We start from the raw sequence: 10799 nt of genomic DNA on the forward strand, positions 1-10799 counted from the left end.
TAGTTAAATCAAGTCATTTACACGTCTCAGACCCGTGTAAATGACTTGATCAAACTATGAATGATTTTCATTTGACTTTTCTAAAGGTGAACGCGAATAATTGCGCCATCTGAATATGTGCAATTATCTTCGATAAACTACACAATCCAGCCAGTTACTTCGTGACTATCGCCACTATGCTTCCACCGTTCACGGACCAAGCTGACAAGCTGCTCGTTCAGCTGGCATACGAGTATGTCAGCAAGAAACGACGTGTTGCGTGGTCTGAAGTCGCACGGAAGCTTCGCAAGCGCCGCATCAAGATGACGCCCAAGGAACTGGAGACTCGGCTTCGAACGCTTCAGCGCGCTCATGGTGTTGACTTGGCAAAGTTCCCTCCCTGCTTCTTTGGAGAATCCAAGCCGCGTTCGGTAGGCAAGGTTGCAAGTACTCGCGTGCTGAATTTCCAGGCAGCGTCACGTCTTCTTCTATTGATCTTCGGGTCGGTTACTAATGCTGAAGTTCGACAGAAGGCCGGGGCAATGCACGAGAATGCTGGGGAACCTCTCCCGCAAGCTGTGAATCAGGTGCTCGATGTTATCGGCACTGTTGAAGCCGAAGACATACTCCTTGACATTGGCTGTGGAATTGGTAACATTGTTGCCCAGTTCGCACTCCAGACTCGCGCACAACTTTGGGTGGGAATTGAAATCCGTTCCGATCTGTGCATTCTTCGTTACAAGTCGATCAACAGACATTCAAGCATGGAGTCATTGCAGAAGAATGTGTTAATCAGAAACGGTGACACTAAAAGCTGTGGTATATCTACGCGCCCACCGTTCTGCCTTGCGACGATCGTGTATTTTAACAGCTTTTTGTTCGTGGACAATGTAAAGCTCTCTGTGTTGAACGAGCTGTGCTTCCATCCTCGAGCTCGTTTTGTTATCGCGACTGAAGCATTTTGCCCCAGACATCGACCTACCTGTAGAAGTAACTTTTGCGCTCGGTGACAACTGCAACAAGTGATACGTGGATCGGCAAGCTGGACTAATAACCAGATAAACATATACATCTATAAGCGCATAGATAAATGACAATATGGCTGGTTGCGTTTGTTATCTATCCATCACACTCATGGACCCGTACAGCAAAAGCTAATTGATGGAAATGACCCCACGTGAGGAGAGTTCATACCGAGCGTAGGACCTGCACGAACACGAGCAACAGCAGCAACATTAGCACGGCGCCGGGCGAGACCATCGTGTGCACGAACGGCTTACCGGGACTCACGGCGACCGAGCACACACTCTAGACGTCACGTCGCACCTACACAAGCTTGGCGCTCGATCGCGAATCTTGTTTTGCGCGCGGTTTTTAGTTGGTCAGTCGGCCGATGAATAAATAATAAAATATTGTGTAATAAAGCTTTTAAATATTATCCAGAAGAATATGATTAATGTCTAATGCTTTTGATTGGTAGAAAACCCGAAAGGGGGCAAAATGCTCCCGTTCACTGACCATTTTAATGTTACATTCTTGAAATGTCGTCAAGGGGGGCACTTTGCCCCCCTTGACCGCGAAATGGTTAATTGGAGTTAGTTCGTAAATGTACCCTCGGTAATACTTTCGTTTAGCGTGCTCGCTCAACTTCGACTGGCGTCGAGACATCTAACTAAACGAATCCCATTGGTTAAAAACTCCAACCTTTAAGCAGGTTTGTTAGCATTTTTGCTAAATTTCAGAGCATCCTCGGGCGAAGCACGACGTAGTTGTGCGGATGTTACGCTCACGGATTGGGCTGTCCATCCCTCCTTTTTTCCCGGTATTTCCAATATAAAACGTAATTGCTGAGTGATACAGTTTTTTGTTATTGTTGTAGCGATAACCTTTAAACTTCGCGAGAAAATAACGAGTTGTTCAAACAATAAAAAGATGTCCATCTCGCGCAAAACTCTGGATATCAAAAACCAAGAGAACTGTTGATATTTACTTATGGGCGGAACTTACCCGACAATTATCTTGTTTTACCGGAAAGGGTTACATTTGAGGGGTACGAACAAGTTATTACAATGCATTCTGTGATTATACAAGCGATCGTTCACGGGCAATTCGGTCTGCATAAGGCCTTCACCAGCGCGGTATGTCTGGCAAGACAAGGCCCACATCATCGATGAAGTGTTTCATAGCGCTGCTATTGCTGTTTATTTTGTGCTCGCGCATTATTGAAGTCACATTTGTAAGTGCACCACCCTTGAAGAGGTGCTCACTTCGCATTCACATTAGCGAGCTTTAACTCTACATCATACTTGTTTGTTTGCTTGATTGGTTGATTCTTTAAAGGTATGAATCTATTCTAAGTATTATGCAAGCAAGGGTGTTTGGCTCGATGCCACCTTATCAGAAAGCCAATATCGAGGGTAGTATATAGAATACGACTATCATCATTAGAACACCGAACTACAATATATCTTCACTAACCACTAACCGCCGACGAAGCTGGAAGTTTCTTTTAATAATAAGATGCGGTGTATTGTGTTACTAGTGCCTCCACTTGAACTCTACTACGAAGTCTCATCCGACATGTACCTCCCAGCTGTGTCTTCTTCCTTCCTCCGGGACTTCATCTCCGACGAAGCTAGAAGTTATGCCTGTGACGGCAGCATACTCGGCACTGTCACCAGTTTGATGCCGCTAATGTAGAGATCTATCCTTTTTGAAGCTATTGATCGCTGTAGTCAAGCACACCTTAGATTACTTTGATGCTCTTCTGCACCATCAGACGTGCGCACGCTAGCTTAAGGCATTTTTTATTGATAGGAATGCAGTCTTAGCGCTGGACATCTGATCGTCATATACTTCGAAGTATAACGTGGGGTGACCTACACTGGCTGATACAGACTCTGTAATTGAAGATTGAAATACAGAGTGGATGCTTCCGCGTTTACGTGTGCTTGTAGTAAGTTGTGTTAGAGGATGATCCAAAGCTACTAATTCTGAAGGCGATTTAGGTAGCCTAAGAAAGATAACATGTTTGCTAGCCTCCCTTCTCCACCTTCTCCATAGACAATTCCAAGATCAGATTTTAAGTAAAGTCAACTCTGTGAGTCTAATAACGATTCATCGCTTGACTAACTCAAGTTTGATCACCGGAAGACTGTCCGGTATTTTCCGATGATCGGCGCATCTAACTTACAAGTTTGAATGTCAATTGTTGAACATCTCGGCAAATTCCGGCATAATCTGCGACCCTTGAAATCCGGTAAATTCCAGGTAATTGTAATTGTTCAAAACTTGAAAAAATTAAATATTTGCGGTGTTTACGGAGAGACGCCATCGTGATGACGCATTCTACGGCTGCTTGTTCCTTGCGTTCGGCCTGTTACCCCGTATATGCACCGTGCCACCTCATCAAAGGAAAGTATGATACCATCGTTGGTGAATAACTCGAGTAACTCACCCAGAGTGAGGCGGATACTATGCGACACCAAAGTGACGAACAATGGAAGTGATGAACGACACCCAGGCCTTCAAAACACTCACTTTCAACGAAGCTGTGTCCTCACGATAGTCAATAATTAACTCGGTGACAACCTCGATTTCTTTGTCAATGCGGCAAACAACTCGTCACAAAATCCAGTTTCTAGTAAGGAGAAGAGGCGACAGCCGGAGATAAATAAGCGCAAGAAGATTCCTCCCTGAGCTGATATCTACGGTGACTCCTCTAACGTTCGCAACCAGTGCAACGAGGGAGACTGACTTCCTGCGCCATCAACACATATAAATCTGAATTAGGCGATTGAGACCGCAATTATTGGACAGATGACTTCGGGATCAAGGCCCAGCATATGGAGGAGAAGGCGGTTCCTCGCTGTCTAATGAGAAAAACAGCAGCAGAGCGAACAACATCTATCACTTTGTTATTATCACAAATAAATATTTGCTGCTGCGACTCCGCAGCTGGTCGGCGAGAGCAGCTCCCTATTCCGGAGAGCTGCCTACAAAACGAACAATTCTAAAGCGGCGTCTTTATTTGGTTACACACTACCAAGCAAATTGTAGAAGTCTAGCTCCACGTTGGTCTACCAACAGCAGTTACCAAAGTAAAGGGCAACCAACGAAAACCAAACTACGTTAGTCTCCTCCATGAGCACACTTTGCCTGGCGTCGTGTTGAAAAACAATTGCCGTTGGAATTACTCAAACGGCCAAGCATCCTCGAGTCCCTTCTCGAAACGGTCGTCTTTCAAAGGCATGTTCCTCCTCTTCTTCTTGAAGAACCCAGTATCGAATTCGGCGTTGGCCAGTGCATAGCGCGCTTTATCAGTAAGCTGCTCCCACATAATTAGGTCCTGGCTTTCACCTGAGATCGTCGTGAATCGCAGCATGGGTCTAGGGCGTCCGCGTCCCTTGCAAGATTCGAGTTGCACGCTTGAACCATCAACATACTGCCTTTCAACTGGCACATATTTCTTACGGCGGAGACCAGAATTCAATGTCACACCCAGAATCGACGAATTGGTGGGTGAGGGATCATCGATCCAGACAACTGCAGTTTCCCAAAAGTGGCGACGTGGACTTCTGTAGGCCCAGCCTTTCGGGAGATACCAAGCATACATGATGGCCCACTTGCCCTTGTACCAACTCGATCGAGAGTACACTTGAGAGCCGAGATCCGAGCCGCCACATTCCCCATCAATTGGTCCAGTTCCTTTAAGCCCAGCGCTGACCGAACCATCAGCCTGAACGGCAGGATACGGGTGGCAACCGTATGAGACATAGACTTTCGGCTTGTATTTGACGGCGGCCTTTTCGGAATCGGTAGTAGGCTTGAGCTCATCAAACGGTTGGACTTGGTCATGGTTGATGTAGCTAACTTTGGCATGCACAGCGACTAGAGCCGCGATCATGGCAATTACGAGAGCTCGCCGATTCATTCTGCACAAAAGAATGAGTGGGCCAAGATGTGCGTGCAAAATGGAAGATTGACAAGTGATCGAAGTACCAGGCCATGGTTGCAACTAAAGTAGCCTAACCTTTAGCTCATTTATGGAATTGAAGGGCAATGCTTGCATGGAGGATTTGATAGGGTGATCAGTTTTCGTTATCACCTAGGTCCCTCCAAATCAGAATTTTGTTTAAACTTGCGAATCATTGGTTGTACTTTGTATCTAGCTCAAACGATATATTTATAACCTCATATATGAATATTATATTTAATTAAAATAAATGTTTACTTTGAATAATGAAAAAAAATATGTTTTCTCTGAAAAAATGCCATACCCTTACCGATATTCTTCTGTAGGGAAGTTCTTCCGATCTTGTGGCGTCGAACACCGTGTACCGTTCGGTTATGTACTAGAGAATGTGGCTCGTAGAGAATAGAATAAAGCTCGATTGCCACGACAATTAGTCGAACCTATAAACTTAAAACGTGAACCACGATGCACTTGGTAACCAAATTACCAAGTGCTTTAGGCTAATCAAGTTGGTTAGACGAACAGGATTGTGTTCATGGCCCCGCACTCATTAAACCTGTCACATTGATAGTGAGGTGACCATTGTCCACCTACGACTCGACAGCTTTCGTGTTTTCTAGCGGAGGATCATCTTTGATGGCGTGGAATGTTTTGTAGTACAATCCCACGTCATCAATGATTATCGAGTCCGCATATTCGGATGTAATTGCATAGTAGCCACAATTAATTTTCAACTAGTCGCTTGTAAAAAGCAAACACTCAAAAAGAAACTTGCAAAAAGGTAGATAGTTTAAACTCGACAAGCCACTCCCCACATGGCCCAAACCACAGGAAGAGTTTTTGCCTGGGTTTAGACTCGCACTTCTGAATGTTTTGGCTAGTTCTGCCTTACTGCCTGGAAAAATTATCTCCTAGCACGATCATAGTACAGAATGGCCTGGACGTACTTGATCTGGACTCGAGTGGTTGGACCACCTTAACTGGGTCACGTACGTTGGAGCAGTATCTCAACTATATATTGGTAGTTAAAATATATGAGTAAACGGCTGCTCTTAGATTTTGATTCACAGTCAATCTGGTTCACCAGTTTACCGTCATCCCGTAAGTGTTAATTAGTAGGCGTAGATGAGACTCTATTTAATAATTACCAGACATATATTTTCTTGACATCCGGGAATGGCAATTGCAAAATATAGCAATCATTTCATCCGCAATCTAGTTTCTAACATTCCAGAAGCCGGGGCGGCATTACCGATTGTGACCATCGGGAGATGAACTGAGCCCATTGAAAGAAAAGGCTTTGAGCATGATGATCATCCTTGCAACTTGTCCAGTGGTCGTAGCTGAAGCTTACAGTTCCATCATCAACCTCTGTCAGTGATAGGAATGTGCCTCCTTCACTTACCCATTCGACATCGTCTTGCGGATCTTCAGCTAAACGAGTGCGCTCGTTGGCCTTGCTGCTAGCAATAATCATGACATAGAGAACTTTGCGCTTCCCATTCGGCAAGGTACGAGTCAAACGACGTAGAAAGTAAAGGTAGCGAAGATGTACCGGGCCCGGGATGTTGCACACTAGCACGTACGCATCTTTCTCGAATTCCTGAAGGACTTGGATACTCACTTGGTCGCGCTGGTTGCGATTCCAATTTGGAGGTGTAGCGAGCAGTGGAAGCGCGGTCATTTTTGTCCTCACTAACGTCATGTTCATTTCGTCTAGCGAACAGGCGAAACGAATGGTAAATCTCGCATGACTGACGATCGATTTGTCTTCCCTTCGAGTTGGTGAAGCGCAATGCAAATTCCAGCCGAATAGCGTTCCAACTTGTTTAATATACGGCGGGTTTTCTCCGAAAATATCCACCGTTCGCTCGATAACATCGTCAAAGTGGTCTTGTGTAAAGGGATGGAAGTAAAAGGAAGGTTCGCCACGATGAAAATGCACACGCCAACCTGTCTCCGATGAGTAGGGGTGTGATACCCACTGTGACTTCTCGCTCGCTCCGTACACGTTTTCATTGCTGGAATCGTGGAACTCGGGGTGGAAGCCGTTTAGGTTTTCCTGAGTGAGTGAATGCAGACGTTTATGTTGCTGGAGTTTCATCCGATGTTGGGCGTATTCGGCACGAAGAATGTCGCTTTCGAGAATCAGCCGACGCAGGGTCTGACTCAGTTCGCTTTCGCTGGACTCACGGTGCAAGTGTGCGAGTTGCTGTTTGTACTGCAACTCGAGATGTGCTCGCTCATTCAGCATGGACTGAAGCTCGCCCCTCCTGTGGTTTCGCAGCCGTGCCATGCCTTCTCGGCGCTTCTCTCGCTTCCAGTCCAGCTTGACCTGCTTGGACCATTCTTGCATTATCGAGTCGGCCCAGGCGTGGATCTCCGGGACTGATGCTTCTGTTACCATGACTTGACGCTGATGTGATCACTACAAAACTGAACTGAGCTGCTGTGAGTGGTTCGTCGAGACCGAAGATAAGACATACAGCTGTGATACCATCAGTGACTGATCCCATCTGTTGCCTACAATCCAATGACGAAACCGTGCAGTCGGCATGCACATCTGCCACACCTACGCGAGGAATATCCATAATCCAGTACAAGCTCAAAATATATTTATTGAAAGAATACCTCTACGGAAAATGTCGTGCAAATCAGGTGGTTTGTATGGAATTCTTGAACGAAGAATTCCTTAAGTGCGAAAATGTCAGGAATACTAACCGTAAGATAAAACCTCAAAATGCAATCATTGCATCTTGCACGACGCGTTTCAAAGCGCTTTATCCTGTAAATAGAAACGACAGTTAACATTTTCTCATAGCGTTGTCTATGACTTAAGATCTCTCGCTAATGTCTTCCAGGACAAATGCTCTAACCATCGCTCTCTTCCCTTGATAGAGGGGATTGAGAAACGAAGACAGTGTTTTATCTGCGTGTACATCAGACCAGCGGCGCTGGTGGAATCATAACCTCGCCGAATACCTTCTTGCGAAAACAGAGCTTCGACAACTTGCATCCGGCGTTGAAGCGCGGTCAGTCGGACCTCCTTAACGCGGGTACCCATATCGTGTTTCCCCACCAATCGTAATGGCGGATTCCCTGCACACCAGTGCTGCCATATCACCTGAATCGTTCCTGCTGGGAACGCAAATCCCTCAGCAATCCTGAGAAAGCAATCTCCACATAGCTGAAGGTCTATCTGGGACGTGGCGCTGAATTAGCGCCAATGTTGTGGTGAGGCGTCTGTCTCGCGCCTTGATCGCCAAGTGCCAAGTTCGACCGAGCAGTGACATAGCCTCTATGGTTATCACAGAGTCATGCACACGCTTTTTCAGAATTATTTCGAACGTTCCAGCAAGTCCCTCTCTCATATCATCAATTCCAGCCTTGTAGTGCGATACGGTAACCATAATTCCTACCTGGGGAGGAATTCCCGATGGACTGATAGGATCATTAACTCTGAAAATACGACACACAACTCGATGTCGGGCCACTCAAACAGTGGCTGGTTTTGTATTGCATATAGAGAGGTAGAACAACACGTGAGTTAATGGTAGCTGTTCATTTAGGAAGTCTTTGAGATAAAGTGTAGAAGCCAGCCCAAATTGGCAAACCATTCGCAGCGATGAGGGTACACTCGGAAATACAGTCGTCATGACAACACAAAGCCGCTGCTGTAATCTAATCGCTTATCTTTATCACCGCTTAGAAGAGCAAGGAATGGTGGCAAAATTGCAAATTCTGGTGAATCAAATGGGATCCCAGTAGCATACCGCCCAACTACCATATCGCCGGCAGCTTCGGATCTTACATACTGGTCCTGAACGCCTGGCAGCGCCCAACCAGCTCTAAGACAAATCGAGGTAGCTGAGGGGCCAGATGTAGAGCAGCTACTAACGTACGTCGCGGCACCTTTTCTCGCAGAATGCGTTCCAAAGTTTTTTGTAACCATCCCATTTGCGGCCTATATATCTTCGACTACCTGTCTGCCTAATACACGTTTTAGCAACTTGATTAAGCGACTATATTGGTTTCCACCGGGATACAGCTTGCCATTACTAGCAAATCCAAGAACCGCAAAATGCATTCCAAAACTTAGCACAGGACAAATCTCGGACATTATAATTTATGGAGTATATTTGTCGAGGGTCTCGGGGACGACTACTATCTTGATCGTTTTCCATGTGTGCAAATGTTATAGCCACAGAGTCTTCACTCCACGAAAGATGAACATGCCTAATCGATTCTGTGCTTTTTGCTCGACACATCAAATTTCAACAAATCAACACAAATGAGTGACCGAATATATCCACCTTTTTGCTGGACTGGGTCAGTGCTTTTGCAACAACTCAGTACATCGAGAACGAAAAGGGCTTCTTGCCCTCGCGAGGGCGTTCATTACTGTCTTGGGCCACTTTTGCTACCGTATGGTAAAGTTCTTTAAAGAATCTCCTCAGTTGAATGTCAACGTCCGAAGGTCGAGGAAGCTCTGTCATAGAGCACAAATACACCAACGCATAGCGAACATTGCCAGGAGTTGATTTCCCCGAGACACCTCGTTGCTCCATCGAAGAAAGGTAGCGCATGCAGTCCTTAGTCATTAGCACACTAAGGTCGATTGGACTTGTAAGAGGCACTCGGTCAAACCACTGAGTAATTGTGCCGTTGTTAATCTGTTCAAGCTCAAGAAATGATTGCGTGAAGAGCACCACGCGATGACTGTCATCTGTATGACCATATAGCCAATCCGCAAAGCAAGCCAGCGCGCGAATGTGCACGTACTTTGTAGCACGAGCTGTAGTATTCTCCAAACCTTCCCCGACTCGAGCATCTAAAGCTTCCATTGCGACTGCTTGTCAATACAATTGTTATAACTTCTTTGGAAATAATTTCTAAATTAGGCTTCGTTCATTCTGCACGACGAATTCCATTTATCTATACTTCTATTTGGATTTTAAAATTGAATTATTAGTTTGGGGTATTTTTATTGGTTTCCAAATTCGTTAAAATTCTATTGTTGGTGAACAAGCTAATAAGACACTATTTTAATATGATCGTCTTCATTCTTACGACTACGAGCATGTCTTCGGTAAGTACTAGCACGAATTGTAGCTTTTTAGGTTGGGTCTTTAACTTTCAGTGTGAAACCGTAACGAGGTGGGTCTTGTATGCATGACTATTTGCATAGAAAACTGGTTCCAATGTATGTAATTTACTGAAATATTTATTTTAGTAAAATTGGGCTTATATTAATCGAACATTTTAATTTCACACCCCTGAGTACTAGAATACTGAATTTTGCGAAAGTGCGCTTGACTAACGAGTACTGTCCACAGTACACGTTAAGTTCGTAATGCGATCTTAATTGATATCACCACGTTTAACGGGGCAGGTACTGTTCAGAGTTGTAGTGTATTTTGATCATGATACGTTTATGAGGCTATAAATCAAGCAAACCCAACCTGCAATCGATAGCCTAGAGTTCTGTTTGTCTCGTACACCTTCTCCCATTCGCAACACTTCCGTGTGCTTCGAAAATACTGTAGTCTGAGCGCTTCATGTGCAGGGTAAGCACATGCGGAGGTCCTTCACCTGGCTTCTCTAGCTTGTAGGACGAAATGGAGAGGATGATCTCCAATTCGGATCGATTTAAATAGGGTTCCTCCCGCCGCCGAGTCACTGGTGGTTTGAATGTTGTATTCAATCCTCGCAGAGTAGGGGGGGGGGGGTCAGGTGCAGTTACTGCATCACTGATATCATTTCAGGCGTATTTAAACTAATACTTTAGTTTAAATTTTTCGCATAATACAACAGCCGTACTTAGGTGATGAAGCGATGACACAAG

The 10799-nt window shown here is 45.2% G+C and overlaps 4 protein-coding genes across 4 annotated transcripts; 1 reads left to right on the forward strand and 3 right to left on the reverse strand.

Moving 5' to 3' along the window:
- The first annotated feature begins 127 nt into the window (after positions 1–127).
- Positions 128–1188, forward strand: PPTG_15223 (hypothetical protein). The gene has a single exon (XM_008912595.1). The coding sequence runs from the start codon at positions 177–179 to the stop codon at positions 987–989; it is 813 nt and encodes a 270-aa protein (XP_008910843.1). The 5' UTR covers positions 128–176; the 3' UTR covers positions 990–1188.
- Positions 1189–4099: 2911 nt separating this feature from the next.
- PPTG_15224 (hypothetical protein) lies at positions 4100–4912 on the reverse strand (the record flags this gene model as incomplete). Its single annotated transcript, XM_008912596.1, has 1 exon — positions 4100–4912. One exon carries the CDS (start codon positions 4910–4912, stop codon positions 4172–4174), a length of 741 nt encoding a protein of 246 aa, XP_008910844.1. The 3' UTR covers positions 4100–4171.
- A 1135-nt stretch (positions 4913–6047) lies between these two features.
- On the reverse strand, positions 6048–7383 carry PPTG_15225 (hypothetical protein). The gene has a single exon (XM_008912597.1). The coding sequence runs from the start codon at positions 7359–7361 to the stop codon at positions 6177–6179; it is 1185 nt and encodes a 394-aa protein (XP_008910845.1). The 5' UTR covers positions 7362–7383; the 3' UTR covers positions 6048–6176.
- A 1378-nt stretch (positions 7384–8761) lies between these two features.
- PPTG_15226 (hypothetical protein) lies at positions 8762–9450 on the reverse strand (the record flags this gene model as incomplete). Its single annotated transcript, XM_008912598.1, has 2 exons — positions 8762–8918; positions 9311–9450. 2 exons carry the CDS (start codon positions 9448–9450, stop codon positions 8762–8764), a joined length of 297 nt encoding a protein of 98 aa, XP_008910846.1.
- Between the last annotated feature and the right edge of the window lie 1349 nt (positions 9451–10799).

Source organism: Phytophthora parasitica (genome assembly GCF_000247585.1).
Source record: "Phytophthora parasitica INRA-310 unplaced genomic scaffold supercont2.48, whole genome shotgun sequence".
Lineage (NCBI taxonomy): Eukaryota > Oomycota > Peronosporomycetes > Peronosporales > Peronosporaceae > Phytophthora > Phytophthora nicotianae.